This window comes from Desmodus rotundus, chromosome 11 (assembly GCF_022682495.2).
Source record: "Desmodus rotundus isolate HL8 chromosome 11, HLdesRot8A.1, whole genome shotgun sequence".
Lineage (NCBI taxonomy): Eukaryota > Metazoa > Chordata > Mammalia > Chiroptera > Phyllostomidae > Desmodus > Desmodus rotundus.
Window position 1 is genome coordinate 97,648,263 of NC_071397.1, and position 27,178 is coordinate 97,675,440.

Below are 27,178 nucleotides of genomic sequence, written 5' to 3' on the forward strand. Positions count from 1 at the left end.
GTGTTAGCTGTTACCATCATCATGATTTATGTAGAAAGCTAGTTGAGAGTTAGGAAAAAAATAAGTTAGGTTAGCTAGGATGGGGCTAGGTTAAGGTGGGCCTTGAATGGTAAGTGGCTGGCAAAGAATTTTAGACTCGATAAAAATGGCATTACGAAGCCCTTGGAGATCTTTGGTAGGAAAGTAACAAGATCTAAGTTTGTTTTGAAGAGAGGAACATCTCACTTTTTAACAGTTATGTAATATTTTGTAGTCTCCAAAACACTTTTGGGTAAGAAATACCTTTTTCAGCAAAGATGGAGGGAAAAAAGTCTTATCTATTTCCTTTTGAATGGTGAGGCAGTTTAATCAACCAAATGTACGCCCGCCCTGGACCGTCTCATGCCTCTGGTGGAACTTGTTCTTTACCGACCCTGGAATTTTATATAGAAGCTCCTTTAGGTTGGAAAAACTTCTTAAATTTAATTCCACCATGAAGAAATCATTTCTACTGCTCTCTTCACATCATCACCACTTGTCTTGAACTTACCTTTGCCTTCAAAGGTGTCTTATTTACTAGATTATAACTTCCTTATGCAAGTACAGTATCTTTCACATTGTAGGAGGTCATTTGTTAATTGATTTTACTGAAAACTACTCTTACATAATTATAAAATTCTCACACTGTGCATATGAATCATTGAAATACTTCAAGATTATTATCTGCTTTATCTTTATATTATCTGCCTTATCTTTATATATCTGATATCATAGTCTACATTTTCCATTGTCTTTTACACTGAATAGACAATCTGTGCTTTATCCTTCTTTCTATCATTAAAGGAACTACATTAGTATGTGTTCTACCATACCCATGATCTCTTTTACTTGATTTTTGTGTGAAGGGCTAAAAGTCCTCCTCCCTATCATTGTTCCCTTTTCTCTTACTAATTGGTTTTGTTTGGGGGAGGCGATGTACTGATGAAAACATTGTATTTCCTAGACTCCTCAGCAGGTAAGGGTAGCCATGTGACTAAGTCTGGCTGCTGGGATGGAGGTCAAAGTTATTGATTGAGCAAGAAGGTTCCTGCCTGGAATTTGGAGGCAAGGCTGGAGGAAGAGACTCATGCTCACAGAGAGGATGCTGGACTAGAAGGCTAGGTAGCATGAACACGATAGTTACATAATTTGCAGGGGGCAGCACAAAGTGAAAATGTGTTATAGCAGCAGAGTATTAACCCCGGCACTGGGCCCTTCTAAGCGTGTGTCGGCTGGCCCTGGTCGTGGAAGAAGCAGGGGCCCGAGGATGCCAGGGGCCCACCAGGCCAGCCCTGGTGCGGGGTTACAATTTCCCCCATGGTATGGAAGCAGGAACGGAGGCTCAGGCAGTTGGGCACCTGACCCACGGTATCACGTGTAGGGTGTGGACTCAGGTCCCGTGAATTTGGGTCTCATCTCCTTCTTGTGCCGACACCCTGACTTTCTTTTCCTACAGAGACGTCACCGTCCTGCATCCTTTGTGTGCCTCACCGCACCCTTCCCCATAGCCCCTGCCAGGAGCAGGGCAGCCCTTCATCCCAGTGGCCTCTCCTGCTCCACACGTAATTTGTACCCAGGAGGGGACACAATGCAAGGTCTTAGGCTACAGTTAAACTATGGCCAGAAAGTGATTTGTTTCTATCTCGAGTGAAATGTTTGCACTCTGATTCCTCAGTAAACCGCCCTTTGCAGAGAGAGAGAGAGAGAGAGAGAGAGTTAAGCTCTTACATAATTCAATGGAAAAGCTCAAACTATGTGAGATCCCACCTGATGTGCGTTTCCGTCTCCTTGCCCCTTGAGGAGGAAGGCAGGTGCTGGTCCTTCCAGGGCAATGACAATCAGAAAAATTCAGCCGGAGTTTATTTTTTTAATCGAGCCTTAGGATCGACAGTATTTGTCGCCCTTTGGACCTTCTCCTCCATGGCCATGGGAAGCGCTGTGGCCATTCACTGATTTGTTTTATCAGCACGACAAGTCCAGGGAGCCCGGAGTCCCATCTGTGTTGTCCTTGCTTAGTGTGGGCTCTGGAGGGACTACAGTTTTTGCTCAGCTCTGGCACCAACACCTCACCTTGGTTACATCCACATGTCAGCATTTCTGCACACAGTCCTGGGTGGTGCCAGGTGGGGGTGGGTGCAGCGTGTCACGCAGGTAGTCACAGTGTGTCACAGAATATCATGTGGGATGCTGGCCATGGTATGGGGCAACCCACCCCTCCCCCTCTTTATAGGAGCAGAGAAAATGTCTTACCTTCCCCAAGAGGAAGAAACTGTCTGTCAGATCCCAGGATGTCGAACGCTGGATGTTTACCAAATGGGCAGCTTCACTGGACGTGCTTCCCATTTCTCGCTTGGTAAGAGGGGCCAGGGTCTCCTAAGCCAGGTAGGCCCAGGCAGGCAATGCGGGGGGCCTGGGGAGGGTCAGGGGCTCGGAGGCTGGGGGGTCAGACCTGAATTTAGGTGGAAGCCTCTCCTTAGTCCTTGACTTCCCGCCTGGTTTTACCATACACCTGGCATTGGTGTTGGGTCCCTTGGTGATGGTCCCATTTGTGACTTATGGCCCTGAGGGGGTCCCTGGGGGACAGAACTCTGGTGCTCCTGGTCCTTGACTGAAGTGTCATTCCAGTGTCATCCAGTTCTCACTGAAGCGCGGCCCTCTGTTCATGGCAAAGTCTGAAAAATTGTCGGTGTGATCCTGTCACCATTAAGGGCACTGTCCCATGAAATGCAGTGTCGTGGGCTCAACCGTGTCACCTACCCTCCCTGCCCCCACCCCCTGCAGATTTATTTGTTGAAGTCCTAACTCCTTGTAGCTCACAATGTGACTTTAAAGAGGTAAAATGAGGTCACTGGAGTGGGCCCCAGTCCAATGTGACTGGTGTCCCTGTAAGAAAGGGAACTTCGGGGACAGATACACATAGAGAGACAACCGCGTTCCAGCCCAGGGGAGGCGTCTGGGACAGACCCTTCCCCCACGGCCCGCAGAAGGAACCCGCCCTGCCGACACCTCGGTTTCAGTTCCAGCCTCTGAAACCGGAGTCAGCACATTTCTGCTGTTTAAGGCGCTTGTTCCGGCAGCCGTGGCTGACTCCCTCGCTGGGCAAGGGCTGGGCAATCCTGTTTTCAAGCCCGTGGGGCTGTGGAGAGAAGTGGGAAGACCACGCTGTGGCATCTGAAACGCCTTTTCTCCACTGTTCAAACCCCGTAACAACGACGACATTTGCTTGACTGCAAGACGTGCACGGACGCGGGCCGGCAAACTGTCCTACTTTCCTGTCGTGGGGAGGAGACTGCCAGCCTGCCCCTGCTTTTTTAAAATAAGGACATTTGGGGCAGGGTTTTCGTGGTTTGCGTTGGGTCACGTGGACGTCAGGTCAATGGCAGGGTGGCATAGATCAAAGGCTTCCTGCACATGGTCTTACTCACGTATTGGTGAGAATTCGCAGGTTCTCAGTGAGATGTTGCTAAAAACCTGGTGGAACATTTCCTTTTCGGCCCTGAAATACTTAGTACAGTCTGGCCACATGGAAGGTACTGAAAACTGTAACCGTTACTACTAGTATCCAACTCTGGAAAAGGACTGCTTTTCATAAGTTAGCGGTCAGAGGGAGAGTGTCTGCCCTTGAAATGTATACATTAGCGGAGGTGCTTAGTTGGTAAGTATTTTTAGTGATTTTTTGGGGTCTGAACCTGCTGCCTGGAGCGATCTGAGTTACGACATTTTTAACTTTGTGTTACATTGTTAATAATCACCTCTGAAAAAGTAGGTCTTCACCATCTGGTAGCCAGCACAAGAAATATTTCTTTCGCAAATCAAAAACACACAGCATTTTACGAAAGAAGTTGATAAAATAAGGAAAATCTCTAAGTGTCTCCAAGAGCTCAATAAATACCTTAACCATTGGGCATTAAAGTTCTAAAATATGGGAAACATTCTATCATTATTTTTGCTAATAAGCAAGCAAATGGAACACTATAGAAATAAGGTTTTTAAAGTACAAAAATATTAATTCATAAAAAACAGGAAATATTATATTTGCTGTTATATATTATATATGCCCATTCTCTTGCTTTATGTACTAAATTTTCTGGCCTCTGAGTGACCATTTGCTGGAAAAATGGCTTAAAGCAGGTACATTTTTATGGTTTTGCAAACATCTGAACCACAGGGATTCTCTCTTTTCCTAAACGCGAGATCCTCAGCTCTGCCTGTTAGTCTAGAATAACAAATACACATACGCTGTACGTGCTCGTGGAAAGAACCAACGTGTGAATGACTTTCTTGCTGGGCTTCTGTGGACCGAGGGAAAGGAAGCAACGTGTTGGTAAAGAATGAACATTTTTACTTTGCAAAAGGCAGGCAATTTATTGTAGTGAGATTACATTGATGTTTCATGTACAACCCAATGCGTAGAAAGTGGTTTCCTCCACCCCACTGGCGAAGACACCACTGAACAACAAGGGAACCCAGAGTGCTACAGAACAGGTGATACCGACGTAACGCATGTTCTCTCGTCCACCCCAAGGACCGGTCGGATGATCGAAGGGCCCACTGAAGCACTTTGCCCATGCCGGCCTTCTCTTTGCCCGGCGTTCGTGATGCCCATAATCACTCCGGACCCTGAACGCTGTTGCTTGCAGTCTGTTTCTCTCTTCTTCCTGTGGCGCTTAGTTATCAGACTGCGGCTTAGTCAACTTCTGACAGAGATTTGATACCTTTTCCCCTTAAGTGGAGCTTGTGGAAAACATGAAAGTCGGTCTGCCATTTGAGACAACGTGAAGACAAGAAAACATTACTTTTAAACACTAACCGGTAGACAAATGCCCCAGGAGGCAGAGAAGAGCAATGCAGTTTCCCCCAAGTTCACAAACAAATATGTACACGTATTTACGCAGGCACCTTTGCACTTAGTGCCCTGGGTGGAACACACTTCGCCTGTCTGCGATCTGTGGCACAGACCCAGGTGCACACAGACCCCACCCGAGGGCCGCTGGGCAGCTGCCCTCTCTGAGGAGGGCTCTACACACCTTCTCGAAGGGAGCTTATTCTCGACTTTCTGAAAACAGAGTCTGAGAGCAGTTCTGCGTGCAGCCACGCACCACAGAGACCCCCCGACCGTGTCATGGGGTCGGCCTGCCTTCCTAAATGTAGGATTCTCTGGCATATGGCAGTTGGTCGGCCTCAAAGACCAGCTGGCTGCACCGCTGCGCCAGGAACTCCCACTTACTCTTCTGCCTGGACGGGGACACAGTTCTGAGCCGGGGCAGCTCGGGCCTCCCAATGCCAGTCGCTTGTCCTATCGTTTCCCCAGAAGCATGGACAGCTCTGCTCTCTTTCCAACTCCCAGTCCTGGGGGGGAGTCTGTGCCCAGCAAGTGGCTCTTGACCACACAGATTTCCCGAGTCCCCTCCGTGGGGAGAAGGTCGGTGAGGTGGCAGCCCAGCGTCCAGGCTGAGCATCCTGGCCCTCATATTGCCGACTGTCTGGCTCCCACAGGCGGTGAGGCCCAGGGCCTGGCCCCGCACAGCCTCCTCGTAGGACGGTGGGCTTCCCGGGTGTCTCCGGTCCACCAGGTGGAATATGTCCTCCACGGACAGGGTGAAGGTCCTCGAGCTGAAGTCTAGAGCTGTCTGGCTGTGGGCCTCAGACAAGCTCTCCTGGATGATTCGCCCAGCAAGCTGGCTTTCTTTTTTGAAGTCTTTCCCTGCTGGGTCCCTGGAGAAGCCTTTGGACTTGACAGAGGTCGAGCTGGGGGTCCGGCTCAGCCCTTTCTTGTGAGAGGCAAAGGAGAACGACATGGAGTGCTTTTTGATTTCTCTGCTGGGCTTACTTTTATCAGCCTTTGTAAAAGACTGATGGCGGGTGAAGAAGTTTCTTTTGGGACTGGAAGGGGAAGCCACGGGTGAGCTGTCCAGAGATGCGTCCAGAGAGCCACTGGAGGGGGCTTTGGGCGCCAGTCCCCGTGGCAACCCCAACCCCTGAGCTGAGTTCTTCACCATCAGGTCCTGTGGCCCCTGGTTTCTGCCTTCCACTGCAGGAAACACCTCCTCTGGGAATGGGTCCTCGGCGTCCTCACTTTCCGGACGAGAGGCTGACCGGGCCCGGCTGAAGTCATCCTCGCTCCGTGTCAGTTTCGGGGTAGTCCTCGGGCTCCCAAGGTGCCCCTGCAGGGACACCATGCTGGGCTCTGAGTACCTCCTGTCCGGCTCACTGAGGCTGCTCTTCAGTCTGGTCACAGTGCTGACCGTGGGCTCCCAGCCTGGCTGCCAGGGGCGCTGCAGGCCTCTGGGCTCCGAGGGCACTGCGGGCGGCCTGCCTGGAGAGCCAATGGCACTGCCGGGGTCCGCGTCGGGGTCGTTGCTGTCATAGGCCGAGTCATTCTGCAGGGTCGACGTGTCTGCAGAAGTTAAAGGGCAATTGAGCTTTCTGTTCCGATTCTTTTAGAAATGAACTTTAGTGCAGTTCTCCCCACCTATGTCAGGTGTGGTGCCAGGTAAGTGGGTGGAGCTACTTTGGGGTTGGAAATGAAAGTTATTGGCCACATTAAATTTCTGTTTTTTTCAAAATCCACTATATTGAGATGAGAGAGAGAGAAAACAGCATTTCACCAAAAATGTATTGATCTTAAATTTAAAAATGGATCCTTTGAATGGGTCTTTTATTGGATCCATTTCCATTTTAATGGACCTACATCCCATTAGTGGAAACAAACGTTTACTACCCCAGCCTTCTAGCTAAAGTGAACTCAGCAAAATGAGCACTTCTTTAAGACTTTGAGCAGGGAGGGGAAAGTTCCAGGCTCAGCCTGAAGGCCCGTCTGCAGCCTGGGGGGAGATTGCAGGAAGATTTGAGAGCAAAGTGTTTGTGTTTAACGACCTCCCTACAGACAGTCCACTGTGTCAGGTGGTCTGTGAAGGCAGCTGCCACTCCAAACACCAGAGGCACTTTACGTCCCAATGGGGTGTAATCCTCAGAAGTGGACCGCGCGTTCTGTACCTGAACTGCTGTCGATGTGCTCCAGGGAGTCCTCAGAAGCGACACTGGAATGCGCTGGAATGATCTCCCCAAAGATTTCAAAGCAGTTATCGATGAGGAACTCCACCAAAGCCTTAACCTGTGGGGACAAATGAGCGGATTGTCAGCTTCAACACATCTTTATTTTTCTTAAAGGGAGGGGCAACTTGGTGGGAGTCAACTGTTTGGCAGGTGCCCCAGGGAGCGGAAGAGATTTTGTGTGTCTGAAAAGACCATACAAAAAATTTAGTAACAATCATCTATCTTAAAGTTATTTTTGAGACGTGTTTTTTCCTTTGAGAATTAAAAAACTTTTGCTTTAAAGTAACAAAGTTCTTTTTCCCTTAAGCAAGGAGCTTCTCAAATCAGTGGTTGGACTGGCGGCGGGAGGCACAAGGGACAAAAATGAAAGGACTCTTGTGTCCCGAGAGACAGGGGTGAAAAAATGAGCCGCCCCATGCTCTGTGCTGCAGGCTGACAGAGGGCGTGGACTCAGCTTCGTTAACGGCCTGCGTTCAAGAGTGGAACGTGATGGAAAGTTCTGATCGCATATTTTTGCTGTGCCCTTGAGTCAGAGGGATGTGGCGGTGTTCCATCCCTGCGCCTTGCAGACAGGCAGTGTGATCGTGCACTGAGAGTGTCTCAGAAATGGACAGGAACAAACCTTATTGTTCAAGTCTCTCTGGGCTTCAAAGGACAGGGTTTGGTCGTTCTCCCGGGTCAGCATGTTGGGCCCGACGCAGATGGCGAGGTTGCTGGCGTCCATCTTGCTGACCTCAGAGTTCTTGCTGATCAGGTGCAGCACGGAGACCAGGTGCCTGAGAAGCAGGAGGTTGGGCCGAGGCAGCTTGTCGGCCACCCTGGAATCGAGTGCAGGGAGGAGAGTTTAGAGGAGGCGGCTGGTTGTTCTGGTTTCAGTGGAGCAAGCTGAAACTTTCCGGCTAACCCAGACTTCCTTTAAAATGAGGAAGGTGACTTTTCACAAGTAACATTGTGAAATATTCAGACACTTCCAGTGGCAACTGACATGGAATGAAACTGGTGAACCACAACATGTGACAACATAAGAAACTGGTCTTTATAATCAGGACACTAAATAACACCACTTTTTAAAATTTATGTAGATCTTAGGTTAGGAAGCATTAACTCCTGCCATAAGTACCGTAGGTTAACATTTTGAAAACTGTTTTGCTGAGGAATCATTCAGCCATGTAGGCTGCGTTTTTGTGTCTCATACTGCGAGACTGTTTTTTTTTTAAACACAAACATTTGCCTTTTTCTGAACTGCGATCATTAAACAGAGATGAGGCATTTTTGTACCATTCTGAGAAATCCTTACGGAGAAGAAATCCGTTTATAAGGCATGTTCATAACTGCAGCCAAGGCAGTATTTAAATGGCAACATTGTTACTAACAAATAGTAAATTTGATTTTTAAAGCTTTACATTTTCAAAAAATGAAATGGTGACTAATATATGAATCATTTTCATTTTTCATAAGAAGTTATTGTTCTGAAAGAGCTTTATGTCTTTAGGTAGAAAATAATTTTCATTTTGGAACACTTGAATGCCTTCAATTCTATAAATATTCAATATTTTGTTAAAAATATTCAGCCATGTGGGATATTCCTAATATATAGGTGCACTTTCACAGGATCAACAAAAGTGCTGATATTTTAAAGTTAGGCATTTGAGATTCTCTGGTCACTAACGGGTCACACTTTCATTTAATTATTTTTGCTGTGACTGGGATTTGTTTGATGTAGTTGTTATTTTGGTTAATTATAAGAATGTGAAATGTGTTGTGGAATTTTATGAACAAAATAATCCCTTCCAGATTTGTTCTACTGTACTTTAAGGGATGTTTCATGGGAGGTGGCTGCCTTGCGGGACACCGTTCTATGGGGGTGAAGGATAACCTCCAATTCCCACACCTGGCTGTCTGGCCTGTTCGGAAACTTTCGTCTGTGATTCGGTCTCACACCTTCTTGAATGACTTATGGTTTTAGACTCTCCCACCTCCTGTGATTTCTACAGAAGCTCACGTTCAACCTTTTGGAAAAGCATTGCTGTTCATTTGGCTAAAACACTCTTTGTAAATGTCCAGGCTAACTCCTGATTTTTATTCTGGGGGTAGGTGCACAGTTCCACTCCGATCCCCTGGTCGTTCCAGATTTCACGAAACAAGCTGACCATTATGTAGTGAATGCCCAGATGCAGCCGCGTGGGCCAGGCCCCCGGCAGCGGCCGTGACCACTCACCGTTTCAGGGCCTCAATCCTGTGCTCCTCATCCTGCATCTCCAGGGCACCCATCCACTCCTCAAACAGGTCCCAGGACAGCAGCTTCCGTGGGATGCCTCTGAGGAAGTCCTGGAGGAGGAAGGAAGGGCACAGTTTGGCCTCTCTGTGTCGTATGGGGTGCTGGCCTCTTTACCTCAACTTGGTTCCCTCTCAGGGATTCTGTGCCCATCCTGCCACGGGCCGTGTCCCCTCCTTCCTGCATTTGATTCACTGTGGGGATCCCTCTCTCTCTCTCTCTTTTTCTCTCTCATCGTCTCTCAGCAACTTCCTAGTAATAGGCACAGTAAGGTCACCATCCAAAGGGCCACCAGACTCAGGGATGTGCACTTGGCCACGGGACAACCCGAGTGCCTTTCTCATCAAAATTGTGGGGATACTGAATGCCTCGCTTTCTGCTGGAATCTGGGACCACAGAAACACAGATGTTTATATAAACAAAGAAGAGGCTTAACTATAAAAGTTAAACTCCGAGATCAGTTTACTTTGATTTGCAGAGAGAAAGCCCATTTCCCATATCCGGAGAGCTAATACGTTAGAGCCCATTGGCAGGTTCCTTGGTGCCAGCACTGTGAACTCACCTTAAAGACGGCAGCCAGGAGGTGCACAGGGAGGCTTTGCAGCTCCACCACACCCCCCGAGTTGAGCTCTTCCTTGAGCTCTTTGCGGGCTTTCTCATTGGCTGCTTTCCTGAATATCCCTTCGGTGGAAGGGCCTTTGAGGCACAGAATAGCAAGAATATCCTATAAGGAAAAGGCGGGCGAATAGGAAATGGTTACCCTTGGTGCGAAGACACACTTTGCTCCCAGTACACTGAAATCCACGTTTAGGTAGGAGAAAGAGAACTAAGTGCATAGGAACAGCAGCTAACTCTACCTGTCACAAAATATCCTCTCCCTAGGAATTAGTTCTCCATGACACTAAGTTAGTCTGAACAAGTGACCGTCAATGCCAGTCTTTCCTTGTGGTCTAGTTCCTAACAAATGCCTTCGTCAACCCTGCCATTTTTCTAAGAGGAGGTAACTTGTGAAAGATCTACTTTTCAACATTCTAAAATTATGTCGGGCCCCCCTCCTTGCAAATCATTCCATATAAACAGTGGATTTCTGATTGCTTATGCTACCCTGTGTCTGGGTCTGTTGATTTTGCAGAAGCCACACGTTTTCAGCATTCTTAACTCTATGAAGTCAAGGATAGAGTGACCATCGATCTGAGCTCCTGGGCAAATAGAACTGATTTCTAGAACGTCGGCAGCCAGGTGTCGTCCTGGCTGCACTCGTAGGTGGGGACGCCATTTCTAAAAGGGGCAACGCTAACGACTGGCCTCAGCGTGTTCAGCCAGAGGATGGCACTCGGACTACCCAAGGCCTTTTCACATCTGGCAGAAAACTCCGGTAGGTTTACAAGCAAATGTGTGCTGACCTGAATGGGTCTGGGGAGTGTGTCGTCGTCACTGCAGATGACGGACAAGGGCTGATCAAAGAGTGATGTTTTCAATTCTGGCTCTGAAGCCCCAGAGAAATCTGATGAAGGAGAAAGCCTTCTCATGAGAAAGGGCCAGGAGAGCACCTTCTTCCTCTTCTTAACTTCTACAGAGAGAGAACAAGGCAAGGAGCAAATTTAAGTTAAAATATTAACAAACAAAGGTCCCGTGAGACCAGGGGGTATTGTCAGTCACATAACGTCCTCTCTGGTGTGCCCTGTGGGGGAAATACTTTTGAAAAAACTGAGAAAGCAAAGGGTGTGCCTCTTAATCTCCAAAGAATCAACCTAGAAACAACCACATTGTTACCAGGGCAACCAGCCCCTAAACAACAACACCACAGTTCTTCAAAGTCTCCACCTTTCCTGTTTTGCCCTTCACCAGATGTCTGCTGCAGAAAATTGGCCTCACTGTGCAGGTCAAAACAACCATCCTAACATATTGACCTTCATAACCGTGGTGGACATCTTTGATGTTAAATATATTATTTTAATTTGTTCCTTTGACTAGTGAAGAAAACAGAACTTAGGAGGAGAGGAAGTGACTTGCTCAACAGGATCGTTTTGAAGCCACTTAGCTGGGGCTGGCTGTTAAACCTCTGCAGTCACACTGGCACCAACTGGCCACTAGAGGGAGCTACATCACTCAGCTTGTCTGCAGTCACCTCTGGGGTTTCAGCCTCAGCCTGGGGAGATCACAGTGCTGCAGGAAGGCCTGAGCCTAGGCTTGGCAATTGGAGATGATCAGTGAACCTTACCAGGATACTCTATCTCTGCAAAATCCCGAAGACGTGTGTGCAATCAATACTGCCTCTCACAGTTTTCCTTCTTTTTCTTTTGCTCCTTCCTTCTCCTTTTCCCCCTAATTATAAAACCTATATTTTCTGAATGCATTGGCATATGTTTCTACACATTTTATACTGGTAAATGGAAGCAGACGGGTAGAGAAGTGGCTTGTCCTCCTAGTTCAGGAGCATTGGGTCAGGGTTACGTTATATTGAAAGCACTGTGAGAAAAATGAAAAGTGAACCGTGGGTTCTTTGGAATTTGATATCAGCAGAGACAGCTATATGGGCTGTTAGAGTCACTTTCCACTAGAAAAGGAAAAAAATGGAAAAGGCATTGTGTTCTTCGTGTGTATGCATGCTTCCGCTGTCAAAGCATCCACAGCGGGGAGGCCTGTCACCCCCGGAAGAACCCCGGGGAGAGCTGGGGGTGGCTGCAGGGAGGGCTTGCCCCGTCTGAGCACTCTGCTGCCCTAGGAAGCTGGAGCCGGCCTGCCATGTAAGTGTTAATGTTCTGCGGTCTTTAAAAGAACACTAAAAAAAATTCCTAGTAGAGTGATGTCCTGTGGTTTTGCAAACCAAGAACATTCGTTGTTAGCACTTACATAAAAGACCAGTATGTTTTCAAAACTCACCAATTAGCTGGCAAATGCCGTCTTCACTCTCGCATGATGCCAACAGAGGATGTTCCTTGATGTCACCCTAAAAATATGTTTATTTTTGTTAAAAATAATGAGTGAAGAAACCTACCAGGCTTTCCCTATAAAATACACATGTAACACTTTATTCATGTTCAAAATTAGTCAAGAGAGTCCACTGATTTTTTTCTAGCTTCTACAATCCATAGCAAAGTCTTGATTGTTTCATATAGATTCCTCATGATGTGTTTAATATGCTGCATTTATGATATTAATTTTCTACTCTAAAAATTAAATCAGCCAAACAATATTCAACTAAACAGAAAGTTTTCCACCGTCTCCCAGTGCAGATAAAAAACTTCTTAAAAAATTGCCTTCTTACCTCTGATTGACATTCAATTAATGTCTCCATATTACTGGCATTTAGTGTTTTTGACTAAAAGAAAAAAAAATTAAGTTAGGCAACCATTTGACTTGAGTCTAGGAAACAGGAATTCATAACTACAGGAGAAAGGGGTACCTACGGCATTGCAGCTGCTTATCAGCTTCATGAGAACTTTGGCCAGCGATGAATCTCACTCCCGTGTGGCCTTGGCTCTGCCTACGGAGAAAGCACACAGGGAAGAGTTAGGAGGGACATACACGATAAGCCAGCCAATTTCAGTGCCACTTTGCCAGAACACAAAGTTTGAAACTATTTGGTAGAAACGTTTTCATTTAAAGTACAGTTGTCTGTTTCCAGATGTCTTACACTATTAAGAATAGCCTCTGAACACACATTTCTTAGCTAAACCTGATATCGTCACCATGCCAAATTTTGTAATGCATTTATTACATTTCTGTATCAAGAGATAATTTGAAAAACAAGTATGATAACAGCTAACATCTTGGGGGGGGGAGGGTCGGAGAGCTCACTATGTACCAGGCAATACATTAAGAGCTTCTCGTGACATTGCTCATCCAACCTGACAAGGGAAAAGCTCACTCCCAGGATGCACCTTACGGTAGACTCAAACCAAAGAGAACATTCACAGAATTCCTGTGCCCCCCAAGTACAAGCTTCACCTTGAAGCAAAGCTTCCCATGTTCAGAATCTTTATAACCCTGTTGCATATTCCGTGGTGCAGCTGTTTCCTTTCGGATCTGAGCTGAAAGACCAAGGACCTGCTAGCCACTGACGTGCCTGTCTTGTGAGTTTATGGTACTTACCCCGGGAGGACCTCCAGCCAGCGTGCCTTTGCCTCCGGGAGGCGTGGGAAGCGGGAGAAGCAGCCCGACACAGCTCCTGCTGACCCACCGGCGGAGAGCAGGAGCTGGACTGCTCTGACTTCACGTGTTCTGCGTTATAAGTGAGGGGGTGGAAACTCAGAACCGACGGGCCGGAAAGCGCATCATGGGCTGTCCCCCAGGCTGAGCCAGACACTGGAGAGCACCCGCTTCCTCATTCCTTTTAGGGCAGCTCTGATTCTTCACTTTTTTTCTCCTTCCATTTCAAAGGAAAAAAAATCTGTAAACTACTAGGGTGGAAAAGATGACGTGTGGCTACAGGTGAAGGCTCTGACTAATGTCACAGGTGGGGTGTGTGACTAGAAGTGGGGTTATTCTGGGTGTAAACATCACTTTATTTCTAAAGTGGTAATTTCAGCTGCCCCCCTTTTCTGTATCCTGTTTGAATGCCATCTCCCTTTGCACCCACCATCTACTACCTTTGTCACTCTCTGAGTGTGGGATGTTGTCCCTCCAGGACACTCAAGACGTGCCTTGGAGAAATGGCCATCCCCCAAAGCCAGGTCTGTTTCCTTGGGAACTAGGAGGAGAGTCCCCCAGAGCACTTGTCGTCATAGGAACCTCTTCTCTGTCCCTAACTCCTCATCAGAATGAACACTGAATTCACAGAACAGTGTTCATGCCGACAAGGGAGGAAAACAAAAACTTCCTTTGATCAGACCAAGTTCAAGGAGAAAGGGGATGGTGAATTTCACCTGTGGCTCCCTCCTTCTGGATACTAGAGCGTCTCTGGTCTTTCCCGTGGCTGAAAGGCTCTCTCTCTGAAATGATTCGAATACCCTGACAGTAGAACGGACACATAGACGGTCACGTATCCACACAGGGGAGTGTTTCGTAGCACAAAGAAGGTGTGGTCCCAAAATACATTCAACAGTGGGGCTGGGCCTCGCAAAATGACACTGTGCAGAAGCAGCCAGACCCCAAAGCGCACGTCTGTCTGTAAAGCGCAGAAACAGGGAAGCAATCTAGCTGGACCGGGCATGCAGGGGGAACTCAGTAAGTCGTTTCCGAATAAATGCATCGACCTGTAAACATTCCTGTGTATGTGTCACTATAATATGCTCTCGGCTGATACGTATTTCATGAATCGTTTTTCATCTGATATGCTTTTGGGGGTCTTCTAAGAAACTTACTGTTTATGCTGCTCTTACAACCAAAACATCAATCTTCAATCGAAATATTTCCCTTTTTTTTTTAAAATGAAGACTATATTTTCTCTAATCCTTCGGGGTTTTTCTTTCTGTCATGTGCTGTCCCCCACCATAAACATTCAACCAGTGATTTAAAAACTGCTTATTTTTTTCCATGGACTTCTATATTCAAAGGAAGGTCATGTGTCTAGAACACTGGTAACTAAAATATGAAGAAAAAAAGTAACTGTTCTCTAGTGGGTGACAGGTGGGAAGACCCTGGGCCTGTCGCTGCTGCCTCTGCTCCTGACAAGCTCAAGCTGGGGAGCCCTCGAAGGAGCTTTCAAATGCCCACAGGTTTGTTCTATAGCAGCAGTTCCCCAAGTGCATTCTGGGAGCCTGGAGGTCCCTGAGACCCTTTCTGGAGGGTCCACGGGGTCATAACGACCTTAGTAATAACGTGAGGTGCTCTTCGCCTTTTTAAACTGTTCTCACAAGATCATAGAGTGGGGCTTTTCAGGGCTGCCCATGCGGGAGGCTCTGATGCTGCAGGAACGCACACTCGTGTGCTATTTAGTGTTAAAATCTGCTCACTTTTAGTGTTTCCCAAGGTACACATTGGTAGCTATCACTTACATAAGTTAAGCTCTTTAGAGTTGGCAATAATTTTGTAAAAAGGGTTTCTGAAACCAAAACGTTTGAGAACCTCTGACTGAATTCTACACACTCGCTGTGTGTCATTTCCTTGTTACTTCAGCTGGACTCACTGTGGCCATTTTCAGTGAAAATCACATTCACGATATGAGGTCTGATGGTCCAGTCGCACGTGCCTGGGGGCGAAGGAAGAGGCCTTTCTTCGCACTGAGTCCGCCGCCCTGCCACCTGCAGCCTTTCCCGGGGCAGCGGCACCAAGGCGTCCTCTACCATCTGCTCGAGTCTGAGTCTTGGGTTCTTCGTGGGGGTCACTTCACTTCTCAGTTCCTCTGGGGATAACGTCCCTTACTATAAATTCAGCCGTCGACAGATGGAAGAATGAGGAAGTCAGTCATATATAAGAAACGGGCCACTTCCCGTTGGATATGTAATTCTAAAATTTTTTGAACTTTTAAGTGAGATGTGATTGTTGTTAGGGGCTAGTTATTTTTCTCAGGTAGAGGTTCATGCCTTTAAATTTCTCATAAAATGGAACAAGAAAGAGACATAGCATTCATTTCAGTAACAACCCTTTTGAAAAGTAGAGTAATAGGTTATATGTTTGTTAATGATGTGGTAACTTTGGACATCTTGAAAACATGATTAAAATGAAAATGCTATCAATTATATTGAATTAAAACTTCCCTCTAATCTAGTTTTTTATCCTTCTTTTTTTTTGACCCTTAGAGGCAAGGTCCTGAAACTTCAGTTTCATTAATAACAATACATAGAATACCATTTACATCACCGTTAAGAAATACAGAGGGCAAAGGTTCATGACCTACAAACCTGTCACCGGGACAGGTTAGCATTTTCCACTGGTGCGTATTCTTCTTTCAACTTACCACGCCCCGCTTTAGCAAGGGAGGGAGGTGCCGAGCTCTCTGGGCTTGGAAGTCATTTGCAAACACAATGGAAAGGAGTCAGTTAGGGCTCAGTTGTTTTTTAAAGCAGGAATGCCTTTGGGCTGTTCTTGTAGAGAACCCGCTGATGGGAAGTCCTTGAGGGAAGTCCCCTCCTTGGCGCCCCTGGGAGAGCTGGACAGTTATCGCCTAATCAGGAAGTAAGTTTTGAAACTGGTGGACAGCCACCCTCAGCAGCTGCCCTGGTGGCTGACTGAGGGGACAGTGCCCATCCTTAGTGCTGTGTGGCCGGCACGTGGCTCCCACTGTGGCCTGGAGTGGTGGGGACAGAGCACGCTTGGGTGCCGTTTCCTGGACAACAGCAGGAGCGTTTGACACTACGGTGGGGCAGTGGGGCAGCAGGCACATGTCATTGGGGTGACATGGATGGGGAGGAGGACCTCCATCCTTGCCCACGTGATCAGCAGACTTACATTAATACCAGCGCCTTAGGATTCAGCCCTTGGATTCCCTAGTTTGGCCCGAAGTAAGGAGGCCTCACCTGAGAGCGGCTTGAGACAACAGGTCTCAGCATCATGAGTCCAGGCCAGTGCCTTCTGCCGGTGACCTGGAGCCACAGCCACGCCTGCCTGTCTCCCTGCCTCCTCTGTCCAAGGCCTTAAGCCCCACCCTCTTCATGGAGGAGGAAAGCCCCTGTTGTTCCCATCTTGGATCCTCTAGCTCCTCCTGCCGCCCGGGGCTGGGACCTCTGTGTCCCATGCCCAGGCTGGGTGCAGGCAGAGGCCTGGAAACCAGGGCTTAGTATAAAGCACTGAGGGGACAATAGTGTCAACTGTGCCATGAACTCGCTGCTGTCCTGACCAGTCCTCCGATCAGACGTGGGATTCGGGAATCGGCCAAACCCTTTTTATATGGTGACGTTGGTCCTAGAGAATTAGCAGTAAAACTCCTCGCCTGCCTCTCCTCTGAGAAATTCCAAGGGAAGTCTCTGGGTGTGTGGGGGAGGGCTGAAACAGCTTTCCAACTCTCCGGGCACAGGGCTCACAGAGGCTGCCCCAGGCAGGGGCAGGCGGGGGCTCAGTCTGGGGCACAGTAAGTCCAGTCCACGTCCTTGAAGGCCATTTCTTTCTTCCCGGAAGGACAGGGGCTGTCCTGCAGCCAAACTCCAACTCATGCCATTGCGTGAGGGTCACCTGAACTTCTCCGGGTTTGCCGGGACCACAGCACCCCTGAAACACTGCAGTGTCCTTGTGTCCCCCAGAGTTATTATCCCCTGTACCCACAAACACCTGCATCTCTGCAGCGGGGCATATTAAAACCTGCCTCTCTGATCTTTGAGATAATTAATTTATCTTTGTATTGGAACACAAAATAGCCAAATACAAAATTGCAGAAAATAATACTTGAAGAGTTCTGTGTTTTCAGAAAGCTGCCTTGAGAATTAGAAAGGCTAGAACAAAATGTTCTTTTAAACGGCCTTCCCCACTACTGAGATCAAGATGAAGAATTGGAAATAGGACATCCTGAGATTAGGTGATTAGAATCTGTAAATCGATGGTCAAAGGACCACAGTGTCGGGGGCAATGTGCCAACTCACATCTCTCACTTTAAGAACTAAAGATTCCTTCCTTTCTCATGTTTTTTTGGCCCAAAATTTTGCACATGCACATAAAACACTGCGTCAAAAAGTATCCCTTAAAATCAGTTAACTACAATATAATTCAGCAGATTTTTTAGGACAAAATTATGAAAACTGAGGTTCTTTGTTAGCAGTCTACAAAATTCATGTGTGGCATTTGCCAAAAAACAAAAAAATCTGAACGAGAAAGTAGAAACTATGGAAAAATGTTTAGTTAGCCTCATGCTTTTTAAATGGCTTTTAAGGAAATCTTTCCTCTAGTTTACTTTTTAAAAAATTCTACTGAGTACTTTTTTCATGTATGAAAAAAATTATGCAGAGTTTTTCCCTCCCAGTTTAAATTTTAGAAAAGTATTTGTCATTTTGAATGCATGTGGGCCTTTCTCAGATGCTGTGCCTTATTTGGTGTCTCCTGAGCAAACCTCCTAGGCGTGGCCTCAGAAGGTGGCTCTGGCTCTGGGGCACTGGGTGCTCGGGTGGTGTGGCCTCAGATGGGCAGCAAGGCCAGCATTCACGCAGCTCCCACAGGGACACGGGGCAGGAAGGGTCTCCATCCCCACTCCAGCCTGGCCTGAACAGGCTCGTTGGTGACTGGGGACTGTGTTCATTGGGTGGCTTGATCTCATTTGCACTTTTTAGTTCAGGTTCCACCACCAACCACTCAGCACGTTCCTTACCCCTTAGTGACTGGTACTGTGGAGTGATTTTTTTTCCTGGTAATGAGAGCTTTTCTGAGACACTAGTCCAGACTGGTTCTGACTGAGACCCCAGGACCAGTCCCGGGCTATGGCGTAAAGCTTCTGTTATCTTCTGTGTAGAAAGACTTGGGATGGGGGTCAAGGTAAAGAGATGATTCTGGGAAAGCCCCATATAGCCTCCTATAGAGAAAGTGAGTGAGTGACGTGGGCTGAGAGAGTGAGGAAAAATGAGTGCTGGGCTGTGCAAGAACGTCTGGCCGTCTGTACCCAGAATTGATATTCACAGCTGCTCAGCCCTCCCCTCCGGTGTGGGGCAGAAGGCAGCAGGCCCTGTCTGCCTTTGCGCCTACTACTCCTGGGCCCTACCTACAGGACAAACAATCACAAGCTTCCCCTCCTGCCTCTGGGCCATAAACCATTATGCCGAATGCCAGGCATTACGAGACGTACACATCACAAATTCTTGTACTTTCTTAGATTTTACACCTGCAGACCCCAACACTGAGCCCAAAGCCGTGTCCCTGTGGAGCATTCTCTGCGAGCTCCTCAGTGAATCGCAAAGGGCAATCAATGGCCTTTCCAACCTGTCGTCCAGGTGCACTCAGCAGCCTCAGCCGCAGGGCTCCCAGAGACCCAGGGGTGCGCCTCATCCCCAGAGCTCCATGTCAGCAGGCCTGGCAGCAGCCTAGCACTGCGCATTCCTGACAAGAGCCCAGGCCCAAGTGCTCTGGGACCACCTTGGAAAGATTTCTGCTCAGGTGCCCCGAAGAAGTGGAGAGTTAACACATTTTACTCCTGCATCCTGGGCATGGGGATGTCCTAGTGCTATTTTTAGAATCACTGGGTTATTCTACAGTCTTAGCACTTGGCTGGCTTTCCCACAAATGCTCTGCCCCCAAGATCAGCCTGCAGCCCTGACAATGGAGAAGTTCATGCTGGCACCCCAAGACGAGGCCCGGAGCCACAGTAGGAAGTTCACCAACGCTCATTTTTAAGAATGAGTAAAATGACAACCCCCAGCCAGAGGTCCTGCTTCTGCTTTTATCAGATACCTGGACGGTATATCTGCTCCTGAGCACTGTGCTCCATGACGTCTTCCCAGCAGGAAAGTTGAGTGCAAACTTCTGTCTTCGAAGAATCCCAAGCACCTTTCCTAGGGAGCCCAACGGAGATCAGGCGGGCAGTGCTCAGCTCCGTTACAGCCCCACGGTCTAACGAAACAGGCCTGGCTAATTTTATTTGATTTTTTTTACAAATAAATGTGGTATTCCCCTGTCGGTGACTCACTTCCAGTGGCCCTGGGCTGAGGAAACCAAATGGACCACAAGTTCCCCGGGCTCGTTTGCGGACCGTGGCGCCAACCGTTTGCCCGCAGGTGTGTCTATTCCTCATCAAGAATTTGTTCTCCACATGAGATACTTCTGCAAATCGCCAAGCACTCGAAGCCGAGGTTTCTTTATCGTTATCGATCAGAACAAGCCGCATGTGTGTGCACGCCCCTGCGTGCAACGTTGTCCTTTCACTTCCACATCACCAGTGACAGGATAATTAAGTGCTAGTGGAATCTTTCTCGCCTAAGGAGGAAAGGCAGTTTCAAGTGTAAGCACCAGCGCTTTGCACACTCTGCTACACATCAGAATCCCTGGGGAGCTTTAAAAATTCCCAATCCCCAGACCACAGCCTACACCAGTGAAACTGTAATCACTGGGGATGGGTTTCAGACATCAGCAGGTTTGAAAAGCCCACAGAGAACTTCAATATGCAGCCAAACCTGAGAACCGACGATCTCAGCAATAGCTTCCTGGGCAAACATCTCTTAATTCTATAACTGTAGACCCCTGCACTCTTAGCAGCAGGTGCGTTCCTGACCAAGGTGGGAGTCTGGGGCTCGCTTTCCTTCCGTAGATGAGCACCGGTTGGAACACTCCGTTGGCTCACACACAAAGGGGGAGAGTTGTCGTGACTTTGGATCTGCTGCAGTCTTGGGGCTGAGTCAACAGAGCAGAAATCCTTTGCTCCCATGGAAAGGTGGAGTCCACTTCCCCACTCCTTGAAGCCGGGCTGGTTTCGTGACTTGCTTTGACCGGTAGATTGCAGTGAAAGGGACGTCATGTGAGTTCTGGGCCTTCCTCTGTTGCTACCTTGAATGTGGCCCTGAGACGGCCGTATGGGAGCTGAGAGGCTGTGTGGAGGAGAGGCCAGGTGTCCACTCCCAGACCTTGGCGACACTCTAGCTCAACATTGTCACCCAAGGGAGCCCAAGTAAAACCAGCAGAGAAGCTGCTCAGCCAGTAGAATCGGGGAAATCAGAAGTTGCTGTTTTATGAGACTGTGTTTTGGGCTGGTTGTCTCTCAGAACTGGGCGCCCGAAACAGACAGCTCCATCATCATTCCTGTGACTTTCTCACATGTGCCGCGAGGACAGTACTGAATGTTTTTAAAACCACTGACTTAATATCTTCCTCAGTTAGAGTCTTTATTTTAAAGCAGTTCGGTGAGCTGCTGGTACAGTATTGCTCACGGTGAGGCCCAGTGCGGTTTTTTGGTGCGTTCACGACGATGACGTTGAACGTAGACTGTAGAGATGTAAAATAAAAACCAATCAGTGGTAGAAGCTTTCCAAAATCAGCACCTATGGACACAAATTCAGTATGAAGTAATTTTCAGGTGCAAAACTGAGGGGCAGGGCATCCAAAACTTTGAGTAGGACATTCACAAATTCCAGAAAAGAACGACTTTCTTTGAGGGCTCCAGCAGTTGAGTGGGAGGGGGGGGCGGACTTCTGTAAACTGAGTTCTGAAATTATTCGTACTCACTCAGTCAATGGGTGGTTTCTGAGACCCTACAGCGGGAAAGGTGCTTTACTGCGTGGTGGGCGACTGGAACAAGGACACAGTTCCCAGACTCAGGGAGCCTGTACTGTGTTCCTAGCCCGCCCTTCAGCGTTCCCAGTGACCAGCTGCTGACTGCGTGCGCGTCTCGCTCCTAAGGGTGGGAATTCAGATCCAGCTCTGGTGGAGTGCCCTGTGGTTCCTCAGTGCTAAGGAGGGGAGTCCATGCTCCCATACAAATGTTCTGCGAATCGAAGAACGGATCAGGGAGGAGTGGGGCCTTTCACCCAACAACCTAGCAAAGGGCTTCTCCTCGGCAATGTGTTCATGTAATTCAGCATCTAGAATTAATTAAATGAGAAGGCTTTGCCTTGTAACTAGCCGTTCAGATTTCATCACCTTCTCACGTTTACACCCCCCCACACCATTCACCAGGGCCACCATAACTCCATACCAACAACGGGGTAGCTTAAACAACAGAACAAAATTTTCGCAGCTCTAGAGTCCAGGGTAAAGTCCAGGGTCAAGGTGTCTGCAGGTTTGGTTTCTCCTACAGCCTCTGTCCTTGGCTGGCAGAGGACCACCTTCTCCGTGTGTCCTCCCATGGTCTTTCCTCTGTGCGTGAGTGCCCCTCGGGTCTCTCTGTGTGCCCACACCAGCCACGCTGCATTAGCACCATCCTAATGGACTCGTTTTAACTCCATCATCCTACCTAAGGCCTCTGAAAACACAGTCACATCCTAAGGTACCATGAAACAATTATATAGGCATATATATTTTCATTTTCCACTGACAGGAAGTATGCCTGCATCTGTGCCTCTGTCAGGGGGTTAGTCTTGCTCCGCATCGCATGTCAAAACCTGCAGATACGGAGAAACAGGAGAGGAAGGCAGGTGTCGCAGTGGCATGTGCTCACGTCCAGGTCACTGAAGGTGAAGACCGGGAGAGCCCGGAGTCGGAGTCCCGCGGACGTCTGGAGGGCTGGGGTGAGCGCACAGCTGAGTGCAGTCTCAGCCACTGTGGGCTTCTCCCAGCCAGCCAGGTTACCGGGGCAGGCACCAGTTCATGCCCCGCTGGGAAAGTTCACGGGGGCACAAACCCTACCCTCTCAAGTGAGGTTGCTCAAGTTCCTATTCAGAAATAATCGTCCAAGCGGAAATTACATTTTTTGGCGGTTCTTTTCTACCTTCTCCTTTTAAAACCCTCCTTAATGTGATATAGGCAGATGGGGCTTCCTTAAATGGAAGCCACTTAGTTCCCATTTTCTGTAGATGGAGGCATTTCAGATAAAAAGCCAGGATGTCAGATACACATGTAAAACATTTCTTAACAGAAGGGGAATTCTGCAGATAACTAGGAAATCTGAGAGCGGGATTGAGGGTGTTTGCTCAAATCCGACAACATGTATTAATTTACAAACACAACAGATTGTGTTGGAGAATCTCTTCAGTGCTCGTGCCTGAGGAACCTTTTCCTCAGTGAGTCCAGCAGACCTTTGCCCATCTTCCATGGCGGAGCTCTCTGGACGGCTGCCTGCAGCAACTGCCCGCAGCTCCCCCCCCACAGGGCTGGAGCCAGCTCTGCAGGAGGGGCCGCCCTCCTGCTGGTGGTGGGAAGAGAGAAGGAGTTGAAGCCTATCCAGGAACACATGGAGAGACGATGCTGCATCTCGATCCTACAACTGGAATTGTCCACAGGAGTGGCCCGATGGAAACTTCATATCCTTAGACACGGAGTCACTGCGAGGAGATGGGGTGGAGGCTCCCCACGTCCCACAGGAGCCCCAGACAGGACATCTTCGTCCTGTGGGTTTCAGTTTTGCAGTTCGTTTGCCTTCCTGCACACTTTCCACGTGTTCGATTGCTCGTCTGTTTTAGTCCTGACGGGGCTGAAAAGATGTCAAAGAAGGAAGGGTTAGGGAGCTTGCAGTGTCTCAGCCAAGAGCCCTAGACATAAAGACGTACACATTTTACTCAGAGCTCACTGAAGAGTAAAGTATGTAAATATTTCCTGTACTGATCTTTCTCAATGGGGGAACTACTCTTCCCCCCCCTCCCCCCGAGGAGCCCTGTCTGGGGCGCACCATCACACAGGGTCCCTGAGTCTCTTGTGTGGCACGGGTGCGACTGTCAAGAGTAGAGGAGCATCCTCCAGCCTCTTCCCAGGGAGCCTGCCTGAGGCCCCTCACAGGCCTCTGGGGCTCTGCTGCTAACACAACAACGGAGGCCTTTTCCTGATTCACACGTTGAAGACGAGAGAGAGAACTGGTGGAGTGTCAGTCCCTCATTTATTACAAATTGCCCACCAGTGCTTGTCTACAGGGGAGTGTACCCTGTGGTGATTTGATCTGGCATGAAATTTTGCAGCTGTCTTACAAGCAACACACTTACATTTCACGGTGATCAAACCCTTTCCTGTGACTTTCAGGGGCCCGGACGCTCACGCGAGTCTGGTAGCAAGGCCCTGGGGATGTCGGGGGTGGTGATTCGCTTCTCTGTCTCTCTGTGAGGGCAGGGGCTGCGTCTTCTTAAAATCGATATTCTCTTCATGTTGGCTGGCATGCGGGGCATCCAGTTATCACTGCGGAAGAAACGAAGCCCCACAGGAGCCGTCGGTGTGCGTGAAGCATGTAGCCATGGCTTCGCAGCTCACAGTGACCAAGGTGGTCAGATGGCAGCGCATCTGTGGTTGGGCTCACCCGGGTGTTGCCTCGGAGTCAGAGTCTGGAGGAGGGAGGAGGGAGGAGGAAGCTGGTCCTGCTCCAGTTTGGGGGACTGACTGGGAGGGGAGAAGGTGTTTCCCACACCTTGTTTCCTCTGTGCTCCATCCCAGAAGTCACACGAGCGGTGTGCCCAGAGGGGACAAGTCTCCCCGAGCCGCCCCACTTGAGCAGTTGTACAGAACACTTTCACAAGGGCTCAGGAGGTGACCCCAGCAGAGGGAGAAGGCGGGTGCAGCGCCGGGAAATGCCAGGCTCCCAGGGCCTCCCTCTTGCTTCCTGATGCCTGTGAGCAAGAAGAGAAATGCCTGGTTTGAGCCGGACAGAGGGATTCCTGTTAGGTTGGCATCGAGGAGCCAACCTCTCCCCACAACAGGAAGGGATGTGCTGGGGACACTTGAGTAGTGGTGAGGGGGCATCTGCATGTATGGGAAGCACGTAGCCAAGGCTTTGCAGCTGAAGTTCCTTCCCGTCTCTCTCACAGCTGGACGTGTTTCATAGTAATGAGCACAACTACTGCTCTCTGAACTGGAAGAAAACTATCCCCAAGTAAGAATTAGTTTCCCCTTCTGCAACCTCCAGCCCTCTGCATCCTTTTTTGGGATTGGAGGCGTGGCTGTGTTCCAGGACTGCGGTTCTCAGTGCTGCTGGAACTTGGGACCCTCCAGGGCTTTCAGGGCTCCCTGCCCCCAAGGCCCTGGCAGGGCCAGGCCAATTTCTCTGGAATATTTGCGTCCAGGCATCTGTGTCCTCTAAAGCCCTCAGGAGTTCCAATGTGAAGACAATGCTGAGGACCGCTGCTTAGGTACAGTCTGCCAAAGTCCTCAGATGCAAAGGTTTTGATTTTTTAAAAACAGGCCAAAGATTTCTTTTAATTGGAAAGTTTATTTTTTCATATTCTCATAACTCAAATGCCACCAAAGGGATTTTTTCCCCTTGAACTTTCCATTAATTAAAAAAAAAAATTTATACTGAAAACAAAAATGAGAAAATTCAGCCCAAAGTAGAATTTTCCAGAAAGTTATAGGCAAGTGACAAAACAACGCAAAGCCTATTATTGAAAAAAAAAAAAAAAAAAAAGCTTTTCCAGGAATTTCCTTTTCAATCTGCTTGCAGTGAATGTCTCATTTCAAAGATGGATAAACAGCATTTGCCAAAAAGCCCCACCTCCGGCTGCTGCTGAGAAGCTCGGTGTGAGCGATGGAAATGCCCACGGCAGAGTTAACTCAGTCTGACTCAGTGTGGGCTTTAAAGAAGAAACTAGCAAATTTTTAACAGTAAGAGCACAAGTGGGTAACAAAATGAGTAGCAGCTAAACGATTGGTTGAAAAGGACAGTCTTGATAGCAAGGTCTGATGGCTCATCTTGCAAACACAGCTTTCTAAATCAACTTTCCTTGTGGTGGCCAAAAAAAAAAAAAAGCTGTCTCCAACCAGAGAGCGCTGTGTACCACCTAGTCCTGGACGTCTCTGGAAGGGGTAGAAGCCGGGCTGTGGGATGCATCCGTTACTGACCCTGCCCGAAGGCACCGAAGAATTGTGAATCCTTTGTTTTTACTTTAACTGGGCACTAAACCTTGACCTCCCCACAGCTTCCTGTTAGCCCTGGGACAGAGCAGAAGTCCCTCAGGCTGACATGTGAGCTCTGTCTGGGTGAGGTCATGCCCGCCTCTCCATCCTTGTACTTCCCGGGCCTTCTCCTGGGCTGCTGTTCTCATTCCTTTCTCATGAAGAGACACACACACATGAGAGTCCAAAAGAGTCTCCCAAACTCTTCTGGGCTTTGCCTTTCTTCCATGGGTGGCTCTTCCTACAGGCTGAGCTCTCCGTTTGGCATGTCAGACTTTATCAAATGAGCTCCTTACCACACACCTGGGGGGTGGGAATGAGTACTCCCTTTTCCTTAAACCCCCTTGGAACAGTTGTGGGTTCTTCCTTAAGACACCAGGGTCTATTTTCTTAATACAAACAATACCTTATGCTCTCTAAGTACCCAGTGGAGGTGAGGTGCAGGCAGATGCTTATTCCTGGCTCATGCTGGATTCCGTGGATACTTTTGACTGAGTACAACGTCGGTAAGGGAGCGAAGCCACTCGGGGCGAGGCCGAGCTGGGAATGGGGGAGAGGGGAGCTCCTCACTCAACATTTCTGTCACATGGCTGAACTCAGTGTTGGGCATGGCAATGACAACGGTCAGGATGGGGGTAACTATGGAAGGGCAAGGAAGGGACCCTCAGAGGCAAACTCCAGCCCATCCCCCTCCAATGACCAGGTTGGGGTCCTCTGTGTGTGAACGGTGGTTTTATGCCCTTTCCACTCCTCTCCAAAGGCCCGATCCTGCCTCTCCCTGCAAAGCCCATGCAGATGCCCCTATTCCCCATCCAAGTCCACCCCTCCTTCTTCCAGGCTGAGGTTGCCTGACAGTACTGGGCTGAATTGTGTCACCCCAAAATATATGTCTAAGTTCTAACCACCTGTACCTGTGAAGGGCACCTCATTTGCAAATAGTCTTTGCACATGTGATTAAGCTGAGGACTTTGAGAGGAGCTCGGCCCAGAGTAGGGTGTCTTTATGAGAAGGGTGTCCTTATAAGGGCAAGAAGACACACACGAGGGGAAGCCCTGTGAGCATGGAGGCAGAAGTGGGGTGGATGCGACAACGAGCCAGGAGCACCGCGAAGGATCACTGGTGCCGAGACAGCGAGGATGCAGCCTGGCACGGGCTCTGCCTTGGAGCCTCCAGACAGAGTCAACCCCTCAGACACCCCGGTTTCCGGATGCTGGCCCCTAGAACAGTGGGAGAATACACATCTGTTGTTTCAAGCCAGCAGGTTTGTGGGGATTTGTCGCGGCAGCCTCAGCAGACTATGCCCCTGCCTTTCTCTGGACTGTCTTAGCCTGCATCCGACTTTCCCTTGAGACCCATCAAGTCTGACTCCGGGTTTTACTTCTCACATGCACGGGCATCTTCCCCCACCAACCCCAGCTCGGTTACCCCCAGGTCTCTCGCTACACCTTCTGCGGTGCCGAGGCTCTCACAGGGCCTGCAGGGCCGGCGGAGGGCTGGGAGTGCGGAGTGCTGCAG

At 48.8% G+C, this 27,178-nt stretch overlaps 1 protein-coding gene across 2 annotated transcripts; it reads right to left on the bottom strand.

Moving 5' to 3' along the window:
* Positions 1-4,367: 4,367 nt before the first annotated feature.
* On the bottom strand, positions 4,368-13,563 carry TAGAP (T cell activation RhoGTPase activating protein). Of its 2 annotated transcripts, none has more exons than XM_024552229.4 (10): positions 13,445-13,563; positions 12,760-12,836; positions 12,618-12,671; positions 12,233-12,299; positions 10,753-10,919; positions 9,912-10,073; positions 9,293-9,402; positions 7,697-7,892; positions 7,015-7,132; positions 4,368-6,415 (listed from the first exon to the last, which is right to left on the bottom strand). In XM_024552229.4, the coding sequence occupies exons 2-10, from the start codon at positions 12,784-12,786 to the stop codon at positions 5,160-5,162; spliced, it is 2,157 nt and encodes a 718-aa protein (XP_024407997.2). In that variant the 5' UTR covers positions 12,787-12,836; positions 13,445-13,563; the 3' UTR covers positions 4,368-5,159. The 2 variants fall into 2 exon arrangements, with proteins under 2 accessions (XP_024407997.2, XP_045044886.2); XM_045188951.3 differs by having other exon boundaries at positions 12,756-12,836.
* Positions 13,564-27,178: the final 13,615 nt, after the last annotated feature.